The 24,821-nt window shown below is 36.7% G+C and overlaps 1 protein-coding gene across 1 annotated transcript in view; it reads right to left on the bottom strand.

Moving 5' to 3' along the window:
* The window catches only part of COL19A1 (collagen type XIX alpha 1 chain), a 172,030-nt gene that overhangs the window by 61,861 nt on the left and 85,348 nt on the right, over nucleotides 1–24,821 (bottom strand). The window contains exons 12-14 of the mRNA XM_062488567.1: nucleotides 20,194–20,247; nucleotides 19,475–19,510; nucleotides 7,193–7,240 (exon numbers count right to left, since the gene is read on the bottom strand). Of these exons, the coding sequence (XP_062344551.1) occupies nucleotides 7,193–7,240; nucleotides 19,475–19,510; nucleotides 20,194–20,247 (138 nt within the window). The remainder of the gene's footprint in view (nucleotides 1–7,192; nucleotides 7,241–19,474; nucleotides 19,511–20,193; nucleotides 20,248–24,821) is intronic.

Here is a 24,821-nt window from a genome sequence, read left to right as displayed (position 1 = left end):
CAAACATGTAATTTTAGTGAAATCAATGTTGAAATACTAGATATGACAACAGATTCTCAGTTTTATGAGGTGTTTAATTTATTACTAAGATAATGCCAAAATAACTTCCTCTTAAGTGAAGTATTTGGAATCATAAACACAACTATTTGAAATAAGGAAGTTCTTTCAAAAATATTTACTTCAGGACACCTGCAGCATCCCAAGGAATATAGAGTCAAGGATCTGACTGTAATATTGCAGAAATTTTTAAAATGCTTGAACCCAATTCACCACTGGAAACCACCATGGGAGAAATAATGGGAGGAAAAAAAACACCAGGGAAACCACCATGATGGAGAAATAATCTGTTTAAATACATATAAAAGACTTTAAATTTTTTTATTAATCCATTAAAATGAAGTCGTTGGCAGCTATGCTGAGAAAAAGCTAGAGCTAGTCAAATAAAAAACACAGAAATGTCTGGTTTGGAGGAAACTTGATGTCACTTAGTATAATCCCTGTCCTCAAGCAGGATCAATTGTCCAGCACTGTGTGTACTCAGCTTTTGAATATCTTCACAGATGGAGACTCCACAACCTCTCTGGGCAACCTGCATCAGTATTTGATGAACTTCACAATAAAACATTGCTTCTCATGTTCTGATAGAATTTTCTGTGGTTTTTTTTAATTTTTTTTTTTTTTATTTCTTACCCATTGCTTCTTTTCCTGTCACCAGCTATTACTGAGGAGAATGTGTCTCCCTCTTCTTTATTCCCTCACATCAGACATTTTCACACTGCTTAGACTCCCACTGAGCCTTCTCCAGGCTGAAGTGTCCCAGCTCTCAGTCTCTCCTTTCATGGAGGTTTCTCCAGTTGCACTTTGACACCCCTGAGGAAGTCTTGAAGTGGTCTCACCAGTGCTGAACAAAGGGGAAGGATATCTGACCTGCTGGCTGTGCTCTTTCAAATACAGGCCAGGATTTTGTTTGCCTGTTTTATGCCACAAGGATGTGCTGCTGGCTCACGGTCTGCTTATTGTTCAAACAGTTCTACACAGAGCTTTCTTCCAGTTTGTTTCCAGTGTGTGCTCATATCTGGGGTTATTCCTCCCTAGATGCTGAAGTTTGCATTTACTCTTGTTGAACTTCATGTGATTTCTTCTGCCCCAGTTCTCTGCTACATTCTGTCCCATTCCCCAGGTTGTTAATGAGGACACTGAACAGTACTGGGCTTTAGTAGCACTCACAGGATACACCACGAATGACTCGTCTCCAAGTGCACATTGTGCCACAAATGGAAACTTTCTGGACTTTTTTTTCTGTTTTTTTCAGGTGATTCCTCACCATCCACCCATCTAATCTGCACTTTGCCATCTTGTCTACAAAGATAATGTCAAAGGCTTTGCTATAGCTGAGGTCCATCCACTGCTCACCTCTCATCCACCTAGCCAGTCACATCATAGTAGAAACAAAATATTTAGTCAAGCAAATATTCTTTTCATAATTCCATGCAGACTATCCCAATCACCTTCTTGTCCTCCAGGCATATGGAAATGGTTTCCAGGAAGATTTCCTCTTTCACATTGCCAGGGACTGAGTTGAAGCCTATTGGCCTGTAGTTCCCTGCACTCTCCTTTGTGAAGGCAGAAGTGATATTTGCTCTTTTCCACTCTTCAGGGGCCTCTCCCAGCCACCATGACCATTCAAAATAATCGAGAGAGGGTTGTAATGTGTGAGGCCCTATGGACTTAGACAGCTGTGTCTTCCATCTGGGTATAAAAGTCTGACAGCAAACAGCTGTCAGTGCTCCTTCAGTAGCACTTGGGTCCTGTGCCTTGTGACCACCATCTCAAAGTATGAGCATTTAAAAATTGAATAATTTTCAGATAAAAATAGTATTTATAAAATATTGCACCAAGTTCAGGGAAAATCCCTGCTACAAGGATATCCCGCTGAAAAGAAGCATTACTTTTTAAAACATTTGGAATTTTATTTTGCAAATATAAACTTCATTGCATTTAACACAGTAAAGGCCAAGACTGGAAAGCTCCATGCAGCCTGTAAACTGTAAGTAGTATAAATTTTTAAGAATACACAGCAACATGACAAAATTATTTGATGACCTCAGAAGAGTCTTTGCATGGGAGCAGAAGGCCTCTAGTTGAAGTTTTTCAAATATTAACGGAATGGTGATTTGATTATAGAGAAAAAACTCTAAATACCTCTTCAATATAAAGAAGACGTTAAAAAATCCAGTTGCTGGAGGCTAATGGAGGATTAGCTACATGCCCAGTGTAAAGTAAAATGCATGTTTTGAAATGTGTCATTGACAAGAAATACTGGAAGAAAGAATTCAAGGAGACTTGAAAACAGCCTGCTGTTGATGTTCTTTGAAGCTTCTCTGAAGCTTACCTAGAAAGTGCAGGATGATTGAGAAAAATAATAGTTCTGCACAACACAGGAACCCAGGAAGGTGATGTAGTAGTCCGCTGTGGTTTAAATTCCATGCAATGCTAGCTAGGTTAGTACCCAATCTTACTGCTGTTTGTGGGTTGGTAATATTGGACTTTTCTGAGTAATGTGCAATCACCTTCTGAAGGTCCTGATGTCATTCTGAGCAGTTGTGTAATAGTATCAAGTTGCTGCAGCAGTAACATGCCTGAAGCCAACGCGATGGACACTGAAAAATTATATATGAGCATAGTGCCTGCCCACAGAGCAGTCTAGTATTTCTCAGGAATGAGGGAAAAGGAATGAGGCACTGTTTCTACTGGTCCATTTCTTTCAGTGACCAGAATTAAACCCCAAGGCTCCTGCTGAGTAAGGTCTCATGTCAAACACAAAATACTTCATTAAGGATCAAAAACCTTAAAAAATGTTATACAAAGTCATTATTTGTAGAGCAAGAGGGAACGCTGGACTTTTTAAGGAAGACCAAATGTTTGAGGTCTCCTTGGGCCTTCAGGAAAACACAACATTGACTAACAAATGTGGGTGGTGAGTGGCAGTGGGTATCTTGGCAAAAGGAGATACATAGGGCACTATATACTCCCATAAAATTGAACTACATTCACTGGTGATGTTATTACAAACCTTTAAATGAGTACTTATAAGTCTCAGGTTGATGAAGAATCAGAAATAAGTTCACTGTGTGATCTTTGAATATGGCCAGGTTGTGATGTAACCAGGTTATGATGTCTTCTGCCATGACAATTACTTCTGCCTTCAGAACAAAAGTCTAACTAAGGATGGACAATATATGATGAATCATTGAATATTTTTTAAGATTTTTTTGTAGAGCTACTGAAAATTTGAGGAAATTTATTTTGTGTAGATTAAGCACAGTAGTAAACCAAGCAAAATTGAAAACAAATTCCTTCACTTAATCTCAGAACTCTGTTCCTCCCTTTTTAGTGCAAAGGAAACAAGATATATCAAGTCTGAAGACTGCTATTTGTACCCATTGCTCACAAAGGTTGGTCTCCTGCATAAACCAACCACATGCACAATGAGAAGAAATAATGAAGAAGACGAGAGGGAAAGGTGTCAAAATAAGTGAGGAAAGAATGGAAACTCATGAGTCTATTTTACTATTCTTAGAGACCCTACCAATACTCTTGATAAATGCTAGACTATTAATCCATTTGTTTATTCAGAAAAGAAATATTTACACATTTTGCTACTGGAGTACTGTGAGAGAAAAAACGTGACTCTGAATCCAATTCTTATCTATCATCACACTCATTGTTCTCCATGACTTAATTACTTGAAATTTTTAGCAAATTTGCAATTTTCTGTTAAAAAAGCCAAAAAATAGAGCTTGGGCATCTTAATACAGTGTCCTTTAATACTGCACAAAGCTAGTCAAATAATTTTCAGGGCTTCTCTCTCCTTCTGAACCAACTCCTCAAACTACATTTCTGTAAACATACCACACTAGTGTACTGCTTTCTGCAAACCTTTTTATTCTTCAGGGTATTTGGAAAGCATCCAGGGGAGACCAACTCAGATAGAAGATATTTCACACACTTCTTCCATAAATTTCCATTGCTGACCATCATTTAAACAAGTAAAACCAAACTGCTCTTTGATGTGGGAGTAAGATGATAGCCCAGTATGACCATACAGTAGTAATATACTATATTATTATATCATATATACAGTATAATATATCAAAGACACAAAAAGTGACATATTCAGTATTTTAATAAATAGGCATGGGCTCTAATGACACCAGCAACTTATGTCTACAGTGCATCTGATTATCAGACAAAATACTATCAGACAAAAGTTGTTACCACCTTATTTGAAAAAATGTATTGATTCCCCTTTACACTTGAAATAAATAAACAAACCACTGACATAATCTAATTAAATAATGATAAAAATTTGCATTTCTAAGCCAATTTGATGTTTATGTGAACAAGCGTTTTAAGGTGAACATAACTTTGACCTCAAAAACTACAGTTCAGTTATCTTTATGTTTATTATAATAATAACATTTATTATATTTCTAGAATAATTATTATATATATTTTGATGTAAAATTTTGTGCAGATTATTCCTGTGAGGTGAAAGAAATACTACTGTTCAGGCTTATTCCTCTCAGTAGTGGTACAATTTTCCTAGCTCCCTCTAGTGAATGCAGGGAGATGGGTGCCCACTCTGGGACAGGGCACCTTTGGTATTTCTTAGTAGCTCTAATATGAAGCTCTGATCTGGGTTGATATAATTAAACCCCGCTTAAAATACTATGAAAATAAAAATGCATACTTTTTTCCTTGCTTTTCTACTCATTTTCTATTGGCATTTGCCTGTCACTAGCTCTAACCTGAGCCTTCTATATGTTTCTTCAGTATCACCATTAACACTGTTAATTCTCCTCAGTTCCTTACTTCAGTGTGTATTCTGAGGTCTGTAAGTTACACGCCATACAATTGTCCTCTTAAATCTTTATTAATCTAAGACCAACTTTAAAAGGAGCTGAACACTTTAAAATGCTCCAGATGTAGATGGAAATTTAAATTTTGAATATAGCAATTATCGTATGAATGGCAATTTAAAATAAAAGTTCATGTTCTCAAAGTGTGGCATCCAAACTGAATAAAGACTTTCAGGGGTTTCTGGAGTGGCTTTTTTTCCCCTAATATGTTACTGCTCCAGTCTTCAGAATGGGCACAATATGGCTTTTAGGTCTGAATAATATATTGGAGAAAAAATTATTACCTAGTTACACACTCAATAATATGCTTTAATCTTCAAAAGACAGCCCATGAGAAAAGCAATAACTTCAAATAATGTGAAAGATTTGGAGGATCTGCTGAAAGTAGAACAGAGGAACATGACATCTATAATTGAATAAAAAGGAGAATTTAATAGCCATTAGATGTTCACTGTCCTGTTTGTCATTAAACAGAGCAGAGATCTTGTTACAAATGGTATGTTACTGTGTAATTAAATGTATTGGAAATGCAAAAGCACATGGGAGGTGAATTAAGACTGCCAACAATGTTGTTAAAGCTTGGGTGGGAGTGGCCAGCAGAAGGAGTATTGTTGTGAGCATTTCACTGGTAGAAAGATAAAGACAGATGCTGAGACACCACAGTCTGCTGTTCCCATTGTTTGGCTCAAGGCAGCTGTGTGCATGGCGAGATTACAAAACCATCAGAGCTCCTGTTTTTATAGAGGCTGGAGTGGGACAGCAGCTCAATTTCATGTGTAAGCAGGAAAATGTCCACAATGGAAGTATCAACGCACTAATTCCTACTGCAAAATGGAAAAAAAACCCTTAAAAGTACTTCCAAATCCATTTGTCCACCCTTAAATATAATACAGTGTGTTAACTCTGAACTTTTTACATAAAAAATGATGAAGTTCCAAGAATGTTTATAACTGTTCCTAAAGGAGAATATTTTTCCAGATTCAGTACTCCACTGAACAATTCTAAAATACACTAAAAGGGGATACAACTATCTTTTTACAGTATCCTATATATTTAATAGCCTAACTGTAATAGTCATGGTAATTATAAAATCCTTAATAAGGATGTTAATATGCTAGAAGATGTGCTTTAATAACATATTCATCACACAACTTTGAATTCTCCATTACTACACTGACTTTTTCTGAACAGATTCTCAATCCTTGGTGAGAAACATAAATAAACTCAGCTTTCATATCCTCCTGTTCAACTTAAATGGAATTTAATACTATTTTTAAAACTAAAAAACTAACATAAAACATAGCTTTGGGGCCTATGCATCATTATTCATTTTTTTCAAGCTAGTCATCTGTTAGTTTTATAACTATTATTGGAATCATTAAATTAGCCTTTAAAATTTGCTGTAGTTTACTAAGATCAATGATGAGAAACACTAAATCTTTTTACTTCAGATATTTTAACTGCAACATTGAATATCAAGATGCCTAAATAAACCAAGAATTACTGAGACACAACTTCAAAACTGAAAAGTGGGCACACACTTAATTTGTAAAAGTACTGAAATGCTTGAGTCTTAATATCTTCCTGAACTTTTAAGAACATACTAGATTATAAATTTACAACACTGAGTTAATTCTTGAGATACCACAACCATAAATATTTGTTATCTCTTCTAATGAATGATCAAATTCAATAAGTCATGGAAAATAAAAACAGAACATGGAGAAAACAGTGCGTCAATTACTTAATTATATTAAAATTCTAAATAACCAAAGGTTTCTTTAATGTACTTGGCGTACTCTGCCCTCCCAGCCCCCTTGACTGTATCATACCCATGGTACATCTATGTTAGGTGCTGACACTTGCACAATGGCATTAAAAGACCTGGGTCAGTACTACTGGTTTCTGTTAATATTTTAGATAATGCCCCTAAATTCATATCTTTATAGATCTTAAATGTTATAAGGTATAGTTCACCTCAGCTGAAGAAAACTCACAAGTTTTAATATTATTTCAGCTAAAATTACAGCAGAAACCCACTGCACAAAACACAATACAATACATCTGTGCTGCCAGTCATTAAAGCACTTTAGATGGTTGAAATTGTTAAATCTCCTTCAACTGAAGAGAAACCTCAAGTGTCAAGGCTCAGTTTGTTGTCAGCATGCTTCATACTCAGCTGCTACCTTACCATTTTTTATTAGTGCTTGGGCAGAAGTCACACATCAAGCTGTTAGCACACTCACCAGTTGTTCACCAAGTTTACTCACCCTTTGACCTTCTTTGCCAGGTGGACCTTGGGGACCCTCCAGCAAACCCTGAAAATACAAACATTAAACAATTATAACATTCAGTGCTATTTTTATCCTCTATTTTTCTATAGAAGTAAGACCAGTCCAAAGATCCAGATGGAAAGACAAGGAATTTATTTCTAATAATAGAATTGGCTATTCCTAACCATTCCTTCAGTGTTATATTAAGGTGCAAGAAAAAGTACAAACAATAATTATTAATCACATTCCATCATAAAAAGGCAGTATCCTTCAGAAAAGAAGAGGTAAGTCAGCACTGATTAAGCATAGTCATATTTAACTATAATATTAATTGAAAAATTATTTGTCTTGTTAAGTTGGGACGCCATAAAAAAATGACAAAAAAGTTATTTTAAATGAAAGACAACTTACTCTACAACTCAGATTCAAATACAGGCGCTGAAGGGGGAGGGGAAGTCAGGGAAAGGGAACTAAATATAGCAGAAGGCCTTATGCTCACTGGATCCTAGGAACCAGCCCTGTGCTGCTTCCTCTGCATATCTGGCTTGGCTTTTCAAAACACTTTAGTGTCTCATCTCTCTCACTCTCTCTCTCTCCTGAACAGGCACAGGAGTTTTGAGTGTTCTGAATATATCCTTGAACTGTGAGCCCTTCTTCTGAACTCAGTAAGAAGATCTGCCTTTTTCAGTCCCAGATAAAATCACAGACCAGCTCTGTTTGATGCTTAAATTTTATGTCTGATTAATGTACAATATAATAATAAGGACTTCACATAACATCTCAGAACAATTTGGAACAGTCATTCCCCCCCCCCCCCCCCCACCCTTTACTTCATGAGTCACCTTGGAATACAATTAAAAAAATTACTTTGAGGAAGCAATCCAATTTCCATTATAGCAACAAGAAATGTGAAATCATTTTCAATGCAATCAGCAAAGAATATATAACAGTTCTGCATTTTATAATTTAAGAAAAAAAAAAAGCCCTGCATGTTATATTGCATATTCTTACAGGGCATCACAAAGAACATACATTTTGTTCATTTAAGGATTTGAAATATTAAAATTTTAAAACCTTTAAAATTATTCAGACTTGTGTATTGCTTCAGCATGAGTTATATCTTTGGTTAAATTCAAATGCCTTACTTAGAACCAACTACACTTATTTATTGACCCAACAAGGGTGAACTGACGCACCCTGACAATCATGATTTTTTAAAGCACCCAGGTTTCTAGAAATGAATTTAAGGAGTCCGTTTATGATCTCTAATTCCCAATATAAACATGATAAAATAAGTAGGCATTCCAAAGCCACTAGGTCATACATCTTCAAGTAATATTTTAAGTTGATTAGAATGTAGTCTTACTTCAATTTTAAAAAGAAGCAGTCACTTCAAGAACTTTTCCATTTCTACCATTTCTTCCACTTTCAAACACTGAAGCTAAAAATGTATCTCAGACAGTATTTCACTACAGAATATTTCTCCTGTAATTTCAGTTTATAATGTAAGCAGGATAAGGTGTAGGATCTTTTACAAAGCTGATGCACACCATTTCCATCTTTCACCATAAGTTTATGGAACTAAAATATGCATATATTTGTTGTGTTCAACCAATAATATCACAGTAAGTCAACTGCAGTGCAAGATATGTAGCTTATACATACACAAACCCTTAAAGCAGCATGACAATGTGACCTCCGTAAAGCTTCTTTACTTTCTCTTCTAGGTAGTATGGAACTTGCAGTGTACTGTCTAACTGTTAGCAATATTCTAATTCTGTAAAGAAATTCTGGGAATTCAGGAAGAGATGGAATTTTGTTTTGTTAATTTTTCATTTTAGTGACAACTTTATGCCGGGGAATGAGATGAAAACCTGCAATGTCTGTTTTATGGGGTAGGAAATACTTGGCCTCACATATCTGTACAATAAGGCTCCAAGGGGACAAGAACTGCACAGGAATGTAACTGCACAATAGTGATAATTAATAGCCAACGTTTTTATCCAAGGAGTACTTTTATTCTTTTTCTTCTCTCTACAATATTATTGTCAAGAAAAAGGAACCAGATAAGGAGATTTATCTTCAAGGAAAGGGAGGAGAGCTGCGTACAATTGGTAACTAGGGAGGGAGGACTCCCTTGTACAAGGAGCCACATCCTGATATTGAAACTGAGGTAAAAGTTCACACCAGCTTCAGTGGGATCTTCTGTTTAAAAAGTGATAGGACAACATGGGCCATGTTAACTAACACAGCTCTAAAACTGTAGTAACTTAGCCAAAGTAACAACTAAGCAATGCTATCTCTGCTCAACATTCACTGGAAGAGATCATGGAAAAATAACTGCAGAAGAAACCTATAGGGGAAATGAAAAACAAACCTTCTACAGTGAATTATGTCTGAACAGATGAATAAAACATCTACCATTGAACTCCTACAGAAATTTGCAGCGAAGAGAAATAGATGTTTGTAGGAAGGTGGACTAAAGTATCTACTTAGGTCACATTCCTATTTAATTTCTGGAGATCTTCCTTTGGAGATCTTCCTTTGGAGATCGAAGATCAGATTTTACTTCCTCCAGCTATGGATAGCACAGTTGGTCAGAGGAGCCCACCACCACAGATAAAGGGATAGAATATAGACTGAATATACATACCTATATCCATCTATCTATCTATCTATCTATCTATCTATCTATCTATCTATCTATCTATCTATCCATCTATCTATCTATCTATCGTATGTGGGATATGGTGTGAATTGTGTTCAAAACATTTATGTCATTTATTCTGTAGCATTTATTCTACAAGTACAAACTCCCCAGGTAAACAACAGACAAAGCAATTAAGATCATAGAACCATACAATGGTTTGGGTTGGAAGGGACCTTTAAAGGTCATCTAGTCCAACCCTCCTGCAATGAGCAGGGACATCTTCAACTAGACCAAGGTTTCTCAGATCTGTTCCAGTGTTCCATCACCCTAATTTGTAAAAAAACCTTGTTATTATATCTAATCTAAAATGACCCTCCTTCAGTTTAATACCACCTTCAGTTTTACCCCTTGTCCTATGTCAACAGGCTCAGATAAAGTCTGCCTCTACCTTTCTTATGGGTGCCCTTCAGCTATCCCAAGGCAATTGAAATAATTCCCTATGAGTCATTGTCACTCTGATACTTTTGAACTGACAAGAACATGGCTATGGTGATGAGCAGAACAATGTCTAGGAACAGCACAAGGCACTGTGAGGTAGAAAACCAGTCTATTTGTGTGACACTGGGCTGACAGGAAAATATGATTCATCCTTCTATGTTACCTAACACACATGGGATTTTCCTGACTCTGCCAGGCCATCTTTGAGGCTGAAAGGTGGTAGCCTTCTACCTACTTTGTGAAGCAGTGAATTAAAATAACATATACAGTCTATAAAGCCTGTTCCCAGACCAAGCAATCCCCTTGGAGTAAAGGACCTGAAGGAGCTTTAGGAACATGAAGTGTAAATGTCTCAAACATTACAATGTAGCTTGGGGAAAATAAAAGCCAGTAAAATGTAGACATTCTTAAGTGCAACTGAAACTTAGAAAATCCACCACGACATGTGAGGGTGGCTATGAAGAGAGATGATACATGATGCACTGGCAGGCACAGGAGGGTTGTACAAAATCTTGAAAATGAAGAGCAGAAACTTGTGAATCCTTTTATAAGAGGTAAACCATAAAGGGAAGTGTTGACAAGGGAAGATATGCTGGTTAGAACATAGAATAGAAAAAGCAACCACACTGTGAAGAACATGAAGACAGATATTTAAATGAAATATCATCAGAACTTAGTCTAAGCCTTAGTTGAGGGAAACTAGGAAAAAACAAGTTTAAAAAATGCTGCAGTGACATAAGTGAGTTTATAAAAGAATTTGTACTGAAAAATATCTGTACAAATTAAAATTTAAGTACTTTAACAGCTATTTATTTTTTTTTCAAGTATCAGGAGATAAAAACTAATAATAATTATTTACCTTGAGACAGCAGAAGAAAAATATGGTAGGAAGTTACAGAAAAATCAATAAACAGTTCAGCCAGGTAAGCTGTTTTGTTTCAAAAACTGTTGATTTAAAGTGTATGAGTGTGGAGCTATCAGAAGCCACTTTGTGTATAAGGGCTAAAATCCTGTCATGTGACTCTGTGACTCTGCAGGTGCAAAAGCATTTTTAAATACCTGATACATCAGAATAAGCACATGCAGAGACATAGTGGAGGCATTGTTCATAAGTTTAATAACTCAGAGAAAGTACCTAAGAATATACTCTCAAAAAAGCAAAGCTTTTATCATGACCCCACGGTGAAACAAAGAACACTTGGGAAAAAAAAAACAAAAAACAAGAGGAAGCCCCAGTTGAAGTGGAATAGTGAAGTTACTTAAAGCTGTTATTCATGTTACTTCTCACAGAAGATTATGGTTGGTGCCAAGAGAGCAAAATATTAGACAAGTAGATATATTTTTGGGATTCTGAAAGTTGTTTCAAAACATAGCTAATAAGTTTATGAAGCAGAAGGGTAAACAGCTGCCTAATGTACTTGCAGGTAGTGTTGCTGGAATACATTCTGAGCTGGAATACGTTTCCTTCTCAACACAAATTAAATATAATACAAATGTTAGCAATAATAATGCAGGTCTAATTAAGGCACAAAAATTATTTCCTTTATAGACTGGTTTGTGTGTTCTATAAACACAAAGTTACTTTCATCCAGTTTTTCCTCACTATGAATTCCAGAAAACACATGACCTAAATTTTTACAGAATAAGTACTACTAGACAGGGTGAAAATGTATGTTATTTACTGAGATGAGTTAAACAAAGACAAAGTCTAAATTAGGTATGCAGAAATGCCTTGTGATAATGTAAGAATAGGTAATTTTTTAATCATTTGAATAGGCAAGCTTTTATAATGATATAGCTTTCTGTTTCAAAAAACCTAGCTATTACAGGTATTATTTTGCCAAGGAATTTAAAAAAATTATATTGATAAACAGAAAGGTACATTTCGACTGATAGAACATCATTGCTAAAACATTTTTAAAAGCAAGCTGGCAGGCAGTTCCCATTGCAAGAGATTGATGTAGTTCTTTAAAGCACAGTCCTCATCAGGATAAAGAAAAGCTGTCGCACTGTTGAATTCCATTTTCAATGATCCCTCTGTAAACTCCACAAGTAGAGCAGCATGGAATCACAACAATCAGGAGTCAGGTAAAAAGTGATCACAGTTTTCCAAATTCCTGTCATAACACGATGGGTGGTCACAGTGAAGAACTGCAGCCTGACTGACTTAAAGAGCAGTCACCAGCCATCCAAATACTGTTTGTGGGATTGATGGTACTGCTGTGGCTGCACTGATGTAAGAATGCATCCCAGACAGGATGCAACAAGATGCAGTTCAATAGGTCTTAAAGGCACCCACTTAATCTGGAGGTGTTTGTAGAGAATAAGTTCTACCTTACAGGTCACTGTGATCCTTCTACCCTATTTTGGGAATGTTTTCCTTTTTGGCCTGGTCGTACCATACTGAGAGTAAATGAATGGCTTCCTCTCAGGTAGATACAGACTATCACTCTCTGCAAGCAAAGGAACTGAAATATGGACAACTTCCCTCCAGTCAAGATGGTCAAAGTGTTGGTTTCTCAGATATCTTCAAGGCAGTTTACTTGCTGCAACTGTGATGCTGCCCTACCTTGAACCCCAAACATGAGGATGAGGAAGGGGGAGACCTTAAAATACAATTATCAAGGTTTCCTCTTCTTGTCCAAAAGACTGTCCATCACCACCCACACGGAAGCCTACAGAGCTTGCAGACACGCCTTGCTGTTACAAAGATGGGAAAAACAATGGGAAAAATGGCACAGGAAAATCACAGAATGATGACTAATTTCCTGTTGTATTAACATTTTGGAGGGAAATAAGACTACCTCTATCTTAAGCATTTCTAAACATGACCTGATCTCAATCACATCCTTACCGAAGTGCCTTGAGGCAGCAAGTGGGAAGATTTGTACACCTGCTCAGCCCCTTAAAGTTACTGCAGTGACCATACTGTTTTGCTGTTACACCACTTTTCTTTCTAAAATGCTTTAAATCCATTTATTTATACAGAAAAGGAGACAGCATCTAGCAGAAATACTTCAGTCTGCCAGAAAACATGATACATTTTCTTGATAATTTATTATAGGAGGAAACAGAAAATATGTTCCTTACTGATGTCACTATTCTTTGGGTTTGGACATTTCTTTAGCTCTCTCTGTCAACTTGAAATGTACTTTCCTTCAGAGACAATAATTTGAGAGAGAAATTGGAAGGGTGATTTCACAGAAGTTTATATTCATGAACCTAGTACTTTTAATAAACACAGGTTTATTTATTAATCAAAAAAAGTATTATTAAAATTCTGAGAAGCAAATCAAAATTATTCATGACATTGATGTCTACTGCATATGGAACAATTTTCAAACGATTATTCTAATGAAGGGCATATAAATCACATGCATGCCAATTTATCAGAGTAAGAATTTTTGAAAATCAAATTTACTGTAAGGTTAAGACTTCAATCTTCCCTTGTGCTTTCAGTATCAGTATTACTGCATAAAGAAGATAAAAACAGCACTGTAACTGCTAAACCATCTTCTATTTCAACAAAGTGCTAATCTTAATAGCACCTGCTCCCATAATTAAAAAGTGTTTTTTGAAGAAGAGAATATTTGTAAGTTATACTGTGGAAGTTAAGCAATCGCTGTATTTGATGAAAAACAACTGAACAGATTGGTATTTTCAGGAAATTAATACACCTCCCTTAAAAAAGTTTGGATAGATTAAATTCAGATTTTCCTTAAAGTATTTGTCTGAAAAGAAGAGTTTTAGAAAGAAAATATATTTTGCAGTCTATACTTTCTTTAGTTAAATAGGATTACTTTCCTTTATTTCATTAAATGGAAAGAAAGCGAGGGTAATAATATCTGAGCTGCTTACTACTGGAGAGTGTGTGTCTGTTTCTTTAGCTTCATGTGAATAACTGAGACAAAAGCTGTGCAATCAGGAGCTGATGCTTGTTTAGAAAGTGGAGAGTCAGGAGTTACAAGTGGAGCTTGCCCAGACCTGAATCTGCAACTTCCTCCCACAGCCGCCTCCACACGGCACTTGTGCACCAGCTTCCTTCGGATCGGTTTAACCAGACCCAGGAGCCAACATTCCAAATATCTGTTTAGTAAGCAAGTCTTGGGGACTTCTGTCTGTGACCGACTTAAGCCTTGGCTTCTGAGTAAACACTTGGTGCCATCTGGATGACTATTTTATAACTCCTGAAAGGGATAGGTTCGCAGGAACGTACGGACGGACGCTCATTTTCCTCAGGAACTAAAAGCAGCGTATCGAGTGTCGAGGGGAATAGTTATCATATATTTTACAAGAGATGGCTGTGCTACCTTCCCTCACCTGTCACTCTTCTGATACGGCACGCACAGGCTTAAGCTGGGGATACCAGAGCAGGCAGCCAGCTGTGACCCTGCAGAACCCAGTCCCCAGCTTCTGCTGCTAAATCCCACATCTCGACAAGACCACTCCGCAGAGCAGCACAATCCCTCATTTTTACTCTCTGAAGGCTCATCAGCTACAGTACAATTTATCAGGGAACTTCAGCTTTAAACATCCCCCATACTGCTGCATAAAGGGGACATAATAAAGGAGAAAAGTTCAAAAATATAAGCACAGAATTTATTCATAAGACACCTGAAAAGTAGTAAAGAGACATCTCCTACTTACAGAGCAGTTCAGAGCATACAGAGAAATTAGCATAAAGAAAGCACAAAGAAAGGCTGAGAATTGACCATGATTTTGGAGTACTCCCATAAAATTACCACTGTAACTGAGAAGAAAAAGCAAAGACATATATCTGGACTTGGGGAGTGTTAACTGACTCACAGAAACACAGGAAAACTTTATGTCCTTCACAAAAGAGCTTAAATATACACATAAATATGCCAAATTTACAGTAAAATGTATTTGCATGAATAATGCCTGAGTCAAACAAATATACTTCGTAGCATTGAAATTGCTAATTTCATTAGGGTTCTATGTAAATACTATAAAATTTATCACACATATCTTCTTACAGCTTAGCATATTTTGCACTACAATGCTGTTTATTTTCTCTAATTCTTCATGCATTATTGATGAAATTGCATTAACAAGACCTTAGTATGTGCCTTAAATGAATGTACAGAATCACACAGAATTCTAATCCCATCTCTTTTGGAATTCTCTGCTATTGCTACAAGTGAGAAGTTTTGTTAAATGTTCATCCTGTTAGGATTTCAGTGTGAAATTTCCTGTTAACTCACATCAAACAGAAGATCCTGAGCTCTACTTTATTTTTCAGATGCACTTTCTGAGCTATGAAATTTCAATTTCAAACTCATAAAATAATTTTTCCTTCTTAAAAACAGTGCCATTGTTCTGCCTGTATTGCAGTTTAGCATATGCTCATCTACCTAATAGGTTGTTACAGCTGTTGGGTGTTTATGAATTCTGACATACACGCTTCCTTGAAGTTTCCCTCCTATAATGGCTCTATCTGTCAGTCGAACACTTAAAAATACGTTTTTCCCCCCAAGTATCAATCCCTTCATTCTCTTCTGTATTTTCTCACGTTTCCCCGTCTCTCATGCTTCTGAGCCATGTGGGCTTTCCTACTCATCAGGGTTGCACAACCACTTTCAGACACAGAGTCACTGACATCTTTCTGACTTTTGCAGGTGCCACTAGCACAGACAAAAAAACCCCCAAAACAAAACAAAACAAAACAAAGCAAAGCAAAGCAAAACAAAACAAAACAAAAAAACTAACAAAGAAAAACAAACACATGAATTTCTACTGCATTCTGTTACATACCTGTGTAGATTACCTACATGCAACTCTCACTGGACCAACCAGCTGCTGCAGTGAAGCAGTCTGTCTTTTGCTACTTTCACAGTCCCTGGGCTAAGGACAGAAGCATGGTACAGGTCTGTGTATGGGGAGAATGTTCTGACCCTGAACAACACTACTGATGGCCTAGTTTATACTGAAATAAGAATATATGATAGGCCCCATTCAGATTACTCCGCTGATGCAGGATTTCAATGGAAACACACAGGAATGGAAAGGGGCAGTAGAGCTCTGTATGATGCCATATTTACCACCTGTCTATGCATGCAATTGCACTGGGGTCGATGACCCAAGCCCAGTTGTCCAGATTGAGCAAAACCTGGTCCCTTCATCCCTGCCCAGAAGTCATACTTAGTTCTAACAGTGTGTCATGATTTTCACTCCTCTTCCCTCCCTGCTGCCCAGAATAATTCATTTATCTTTTAGATAAAAATAAATAATTTCCACATTAGGAAAAAATAAAAAATACTAGAAGCAGAGGATAAATTTATGGCATTATGCCTTCATCCCAAATGAATGGAACATTTTAAAACTTTAACAGGACTCATAACTGAAATGCTTACATCATATTTTGGCTATAACAGCATGAATGGTTCTGACATAGTAAGTTCTCATTAAGTGACACATGAACTGTGATATTATCTGACCTACTATTTATTTGCAGCAAGATATGACTTCTTCCTTTCATGACTGTATGTTGCAAGAGTCACAGCCACACAGTCACACAAATAAAACCACTCTGAAAACTTAAGTTTCCCCTAGCCACCATCACTCATGTAATTCATCTTCTTTTAGCTCTTGCCAAGAGAAACACACAACTATTTACAGTGGCAGAGAGAGAAAGCCTTCCTGCTGGGCTGTATATTGCCTCTCTGCTATAATCTGTCTCCAAACTGCTAAACCCATTCACACTCACTCTTGTCTACATGAGCTGCTAACATCCCTCTGAAGACTGTCTGCTTTCCTAAAAGTTAAATCTTTTATTTTAAAATGTGTAAAGATGATCATCAGTAAATGTACCAACACTGAGACACCTTGTAGTGCTGGATTCAATGAACTGGAACATTTGCACAGCATTTTGTAATCAAAGAAATGCAATTCTTTGACATCCATTTTATGAAATTGGATCATTTCAGGTACACAAGGAGTAAGTTCAGTCAATCTGAAAGCAGTATGCCCTGGCAGCCAGGAAGGAGAAAAGCGTCCTGGGGGGCACCAGGCACAGTATCACCAGCTGGGCAAGGGAGGGGATTGTCCTGCTCTGCTCTGAGCTGGGGCAGCCTCACCTTGAATATTTTGTGCAATTTTGGACACCATAATATGAGAAAGATATTAAGTTCCTAGAGTGTCCAAACACAAGAGGGCCACAAGGAAGAAGAAGGGCCTTGCAGGGAAGAGCAGCTGAGATCACTTGGTCTGTTCAGCCTGGAGGAAACTGAGGAGAAACCTCACTGCAGTTACAACTTCCTAATGAGGGGAAGATTTGGGGCAGGCACTGGTCTCTTCTTTCACTGGTGACCTGTGACAGGACCCAAGGGAATGGCCTGAAGTTGTGTCAGGGGAGGTCTAGTTTGGGTATCAGGAAAAGTTTTTTTCACCCAGAGGGTGGTTGAGCACTAGAACAGGCTCCCAAGGGCAGTGGTCACAGCACCAGTCTGAGAGAGTTCAAGTGTTTGGACAGTGCTCACAGGTGTGTGTGATTCTAGGGATGATCCTGTCCTCTGGACCATGGCAGGGAGTTGGACTTGACAATCCTTGTGGGTCTCAGTTCTAACTCAGCATATTCTCTCATTCTTGATATCATACTGTTGAGCTCTGAGTATGATTCTTAGGAAAGCTAAGTGTCCACAACTGCAACTTAAGACAATGGACACATTAAACAAAACAAAACAAAAAAACAAAAACAAAACAAAACAAAACAAAGATACTTAACATACCCAGGTATTTCTATCATAATAATTTTTCAGTCATTTACATAAAAAATTCTCAAAAAGACTGTTCTATGGTCTTAGAGCACACACAAAATAGATATCCTCAGACTTTTTTCCTGTCTTATCTTCAGACATGTTCTGATTCCTATTTCTGTGATCCCTTCAAGGCCTGTAAGAATCCATCTAAAGCAAGACTACTCCAATGTATCTATTACAGTAAAATTACAGGTTACTAATATTATTTTAATAATGTATTAACTCTTCCAACACACAGTTTGTATATTCAAGAACTAAAGGGCATAAATGGACTTGTTTACCTCTAGCAAGATGTGAACTGCAGCAGAGTCACTGATCTTGGGACAAAACACTAGCTTGTTTCCAGGAAATCAAGATACAGGATATTATAATTCATAATCCAAAAAACAATTAATAATCCATAGTCCAAAACATGGCAACTTAATTTTGACATCTTAACAGTAGATTTTATCTTTATCTTATGGGTCTCTGTTATATCATTCAATGTTTATAGGATCTAATGGAGATCCTTGCTGCTATGATGTTGGAAATTAAGGGAGGGAAAAGACAATATATAATCATTTACACTATAAGCTATAGTTCTTTTGAAGTTTATTTAGGATTATGTGGGTAATATGAATAGTATAGATGTGGCTCATAACCCTGAGTCTGGGAGAAGAGCTATTTATGTTGTAAAACTACAGCCTGGGAATTTGAAAGTTTTTGTTTGTCTGTTTTCTTTTTTTCTTTTATTTTTTTTCTTTTTTTCCACAGTCTTCTGCAACATTTTGAATTGTTTTTGCCCAAATAGACTGTTCTGAATGGAAGAGCTTTTCATCTCAGCTCATAAGCAAAACCACTAGAGTTCAGACAGGATTTATAACTTTTATGAAGGAAACAAGGTATGCCCTGGAGAGTTTTGGGACACTTTTCTTCAGGCTTTGTACATGCTTAAGGCCTGGATCACTGCAAGGGGATTAAGAACATTTTCCACCATCCATACAGCAGCATCTAACCAAAATACATTACCCTTAAAGTATTGATCATTTTTGCAAGCTTTTACTGCAAAATGTTTTTCCCTAAAAATAACAAGGGAATTCTTTCACTTGAACAAGTCTATACTATTTATACACAGAATAAACAACATAATATCCCTGTTAGCATTTGGGAGGAAACAAGATATTTTAAACCTGCTTTTTTTTTTTTTTTTGTATTTACAGGATTCCTTTCACAAGTCATATAGAAAATGCAGAAGCACTCTGAAGAAAGGGACTTTTAGGTTTAGTAGGGGAGTATTCACATGGCAAATAAGTGAAAAACATGCAACATTTCTTAGGGATTTTCTTTTGGCTGTTTTTCTTTACATGTACTCACACTCAAGGCAGCTGGTCCTGGAGGTCCTGCATCTCCCTAGTTAAAACAGGAGCGGAAGTAAATCAACATTCTCTTTAGTTACACATAGTTAACCTCTAGACCTTTTAGAGAATATGCAGCACTGCAGAAGCAATTTCAGTACAATCATCAAACATGTTGATTATGAAAATATGTGAGTAAAGTGATATTCTTCTCCAGTAATGGCATAGATACACACAGTTCACCACAGGTTAAAGGGAAAAAAAAGCCAGGGCTCTGCATAAATGAATCACAGCTTAAAAAAGCAATCCTTCAAAACACATTTCCATATGTCAAGTTACAAGCTGCAGTTTACATGCACAAGGTGGCTGCTGAAGCCAGTGTGACAGCTCAATATGTAAAGACATCTGACTGTGTAAATATTCACAGAATTAGGTCACTGAAGTACAAATCACATCTGAGACCTCCAGGTTTAGCTCATGGGAACAAATTAGTGCACCCAGAGAGCAATTCAGAACACCACATTTCGGTTCCTGCTCAGAACTCCTTTTAAAATTCATTGTGAAAGGGTACTTGTCTTTTGCATTTACAGTTAGCCTGTACTCATATTCTTTAACCCCTAAGTTGCACAAATGGCAGCAGTGGGTATTTGTGACACACAGTTATGGCAACATGTTCAAAACTGAAGAAAATCATGCACACTCACATAGACATACAACTTAATAGATTAAAAAACCTACCTTTTCTCCCTTTGGACCAGCCACACCAGGACTACCAGGGTCACCTTTTAGTCCCTGGGCAGAAAGAGAAATGCATATTTGTTGTTATCTGTGAAAAATCCTGTAGCACCGTGAATTAGTATAGACTAAATAAATAGGCCTTAAAATTCTATCATGTTATTAGACTATCTCAAAATTGTTTATTTTCATTATTTTGTGAACAGACAAACATCTGTCAAAGACCACATGAGTCTTCAACACATAATTAAACATACAAAGTGAATCTAATTTATTGTGCCCCATTATGGTAAGTAGTGAGTTGAAATGCAAAGTTCCTTTGCAGTCTTGCATGGCCAACAAAGACATAATATGAGAGAGACTGCTATTACATTCACTTGAACACTGTTAAAATTGGGAAAGAGGCAGATGTGGACAGAGAAGTGCAGATTTTATGTTTCATACTACATTTTATGTAGTAGTGCTGAATTGGTGAGCTCTAGGGAGGTACAGCTCAGAGCTGTTGCACATCTTCCAACACTCTCATTTTCACCAGTGTTCACAAAGGCAGTTAGAGAAATAATTTATTTCCTTCATACCTCCTTGTTTAGTTCTGCCTTAAACAGGAGAAGCAAGTAGTACGGCCTAGCCTTACATTTGACATAGAGAGCCATTTCACACTCGCAGGATCAGAGTGGTTTGGGTTGGAAAAGACTTCTGAAGATCATCTGGTTCAACCTCCCCTGCAGCAAACAGGGACATTACCAGCTAGATCCGGTTGCTCAGAGCCCTATCCAACCCACTCATTAATGTTTCCAGGGATGGGGCATCTGCAGTCTCCTTGAGAAACCTTTTCCAGTGTTCACCATTTCCACTGTAAAGTATTTCCTACTTACACCTAGTCTGAATCTACCCTCTACAATATCTCTTATACAACTCTTCCACTATGAAGTTCTCACTGGAAGCATCAAAAAACCCCTATAAAATATCTTTAGTACCCAGCACACATCTTTATTATTTTCTCCTTGCTGCAAAACAAAAAAATATGAGTTTTCAAAATATGCCCAGCAAATTCAAGCCCATTTTACAGCAATGAATGAACTTAATCCTCATGCTGGACCAACCTACCAGGAATTCATTTTCATTTAAGATAAGAGATTTGTCTTGTTCCTTCCCTCTGACCACTGCTTTAGTGGCATGAGAGACTGCGAATATTGAAAGTCAGAGACAGCTCTACACATTCAAAGATTTTACATAGAAATGAAATGGCAACAACGCAGGCAATACAAGACCAAATCATAATGAGATGCTCCACCAGTAGCCACCACTGATATTATTCTGGGGGTTAAATAGGTTAAGGATAGAAAAGATTAATTTACATCTGAATTAGGGTTTACAAACAAAAAGTTCTTCCCAGCTCTCTTTTTGTCCTTGCAAACGCTCTTCCTCAGTTTGCAATTATTAGGAAGATAGAGACAACTGGCACGAAAATGGTAACTAACATCTGTGCCTTGGTGGGTACAGAAACATGAAATCAGTGAGTGTTCTAAATACTGCGTATTTGTGCAACTTCACTTCCTGCTAAAATTACATTAATACACCATCTGGAAGGAACATCATTTAGAACTATATGAGCATTTAAGTACCCACTTTGGATTAAATTTGTGGTTGTTGTAAATACCCCTGATTTAGCTTTGATTTGTTCTTTATTAAGCTTGCCAAATATGTAATATTTAAATCAGAAGTAGTTTTGCTGTTTGAACTTTAAAAATGTAATAGGCAGATGGATTCAAAAACCAAGCCAAAAAATCGCTTTCTTTTTACAATCTGCATATTTATGACATAGCTTTAATATTGTCTCCATTTGCTACATTTCACTTTCAACCTCCTTCTGAAAGACTGCATAAAACACAACTAACTCATATTCTTAAAGCCATTTTAGGGATTTCTCAGGTATGCATATGCAAACTCTATGGATTTCGTTCAAAATCAATACTAGCAAATCAGCCATGCAACAATAGTTATGAGTTTAGGAATTAGCTCTTAGGCTTTATGTTTACAGAAGACAAAAGATAAAGCTAAAAAAAAAATCCTCAATTCACAGATGGTGACATATATCTGTGTGTCTCTACTGAACATAAAATGCAACTGCAGATGAAAGATGCTGAGCCTGAGCCATGCACTTTCAAACTACAAACCTTAATTTTTTTTCCTAATTGCTGTATTTAAAGCTTTTGGTAGTGTTCCTGCAAGAGCACCTCAGTGAGTTGAGCAGTCTGACAGCGACTGCAGAGATGATGACCACTGCAATTGATCTCAAATAAAAAGGACAAGGGGAAACTACACGTTTTACAAGAAGCCTTACAGTGTTTGAAGGAGGATTTTTTAAGGACCAGATGTTATAGACCCATTAGAAGTATTTCTGGTTCACCTACACATTATATATGCATTTAAAAATATCATAAACTTAATAAGTTCCAGACATAGTGAATGCTTGCAAAAAACACATCTGGGAATGCACCATGCCTGTTCCTCCCTACAGTCATCCTTTTGAAGCTGCTGAGGGGTTTAGCTGCTGGCCCACTGGCTCTGAAATTCCATAAGAAGTAAGAATTCCTGCACCAAGTCAAATCTGTAGCCCCTTTTAGCACAGTACAGTATGGTATCTTGTCTCTGGCAGAGACCAGAACAGGATGCTTCATTAAAATGAATGTGGTTATCTAAACAGATACCATTTGGATGATTTTAGACCAAGTCTTAAGTTAGAAAAGCTCATTTTCTGAAATGTTTTCGGAGAGCAAGGTCAGCTTTGAAAACAAACAATTTTCTATTGATCTAAGAAGTCTGTTACCAGATTTGCCAGAAATTCAAGAATAGATTAAAAATTCCATCAGTTCTTATAACAGAAAGTAAATTGATTGGGTATTGAATTCTATCCCAATCTAATTCTAGCTTTTTGGGACCAATATAATAATATACATTTATGAGTTCATGAACAGTCTCAGCTGATGCATTTTCTCCTCTGAAAGGACTATAGCTTGGTCTTTTTACAGGTCATGATAAATTTACATTATGGTTGCTCTATGGAAACCAAAATATAAACATCAGAATATATATGTACAAGGCCAATTCAAAGTTAACAAGATAACAACACTGGAAGCAGCAGAAATGAGAAATGTTCTATATACATATATAAAATAAGACTGTAATACAATTTCCAACCAACAGAGGAATTACTGGAACAATATATCACAAAGATCAGTAAGTGAATTGGGGACAATGAGGGAAAGATTAAACTTCATGAAGTGTTTTTATTTGGAGGGGATGACAATGGTACTTCTGCTGGTGGAGTAAATGAAAAACAGATAAAAAAGGTAAAATGTGCCACCAGCTGACACCAGGTACTCTTCTGAATGAAAAATTGCAAAGATCAGCTGGATTCCAACCAGAAGACTCCAGCAGCTCTTTGCAGGACCCAAGTGTTACCTCCTGGAATTGCACCTATTTCTACAGCATAAACTATGGTGCACACACATGGCAATGGAAAATGCAGTCAGACTGCAATAATATTTTCAGGAGAACAAATTTTCAACTCTAAATATACCTTTTAGGGAAAACATAATTGGTTATTTGCAATTCCACGACCTTCACAGAGCAATCTGGTTCAATGTCACATCAGGTAGAAATCTCCTAGAACATTACATATTATCTAATGTACTGGAAATACAGTACACAACTCAACATTCTAACCCACAATGTGCAAGCACATTATTATAGATCAGATGCAGTTATCTCTGCTGAGGAACAGAGAACTAACTAACAGTAACTAAGAACACTGCTACCTTTTATTCATAGAGCAGCCTTAAAATCTAAGTTAACAACAGCTTCAAAATCAGCTGTACAATGCCAACCTGGATATGTTGGGGTAACTCTTCCAATTTAGCAAAATGTTTTAAGAGCTCTAAAAAACATACTTTTTTCAGCTTATTTATGTATTTATGTTTTAAATACTGCCACTGATCTTTTCTCATTAATGGAAATTCCTAAACTTCAAACTGGTACATTATTAGAATTTACTGGACCCTAAATTAAATTTACTATCTCTTAATACTTTTGTTCCTAACAGAATTCTCAGACTCTAGATATAAACAACTTCACTTTTTCAAGCAATATGATTATTCCCTTCCTATTCAGGTATTTCCTTGAAATGCTAATACAAAAAGAGTTCAAGATTAGACAGACAGGCCCTGAGGTTGTGAAGGTAAACAACTATTGCTGTTATATCAAGACACAGGATCCCTTTAAAAATGGTCATACTTCTGATTACCTTTTCCCACAAGTACAAAAATAAAAGGGTCTAATATGTTTTCCCTCTTTCCATTGAAAACCTGGGATTCTTTTTTTGCTTAACTTAAGAGGCCCATTCTTTGACATCAGGTATGTAAAGAATAAAATTTTATGTAGGAAGGTTTTAGAAAAGTCACCTATGATATTATCTTCCCCAGCAAGAGAAATAAAAATAACATGTTAAACACTTGGTTTAATATATATAAACTAGATTTTCATTTCAGATTTGTTTTACCTTTTTCTTCCCCCACTTACAAGAAAGACACTATTCCTCTACCGGCTATGCATGGCACATGCTGAACGAT

The sequence above is a fragment of the Cinclus cinclus genome, chromosome 3 (assembly GCF_963662255.1).
Source record: "Cinclus cinclus chromosome 3, bCinCin1.1, whole genome shotgun sequence".
NCBI classification, from domain to species: Eukaryota; Metazoa; Chordata; class Aves; order Passeriformes; family Cinclidae; genus Cinclus; species Cinclus cinclus.
The sequence above is the reverse complement of the archived record's forward strand: the minus strand, read 5'-3'. Positions and strand labels throughout refer to the sequence as shown.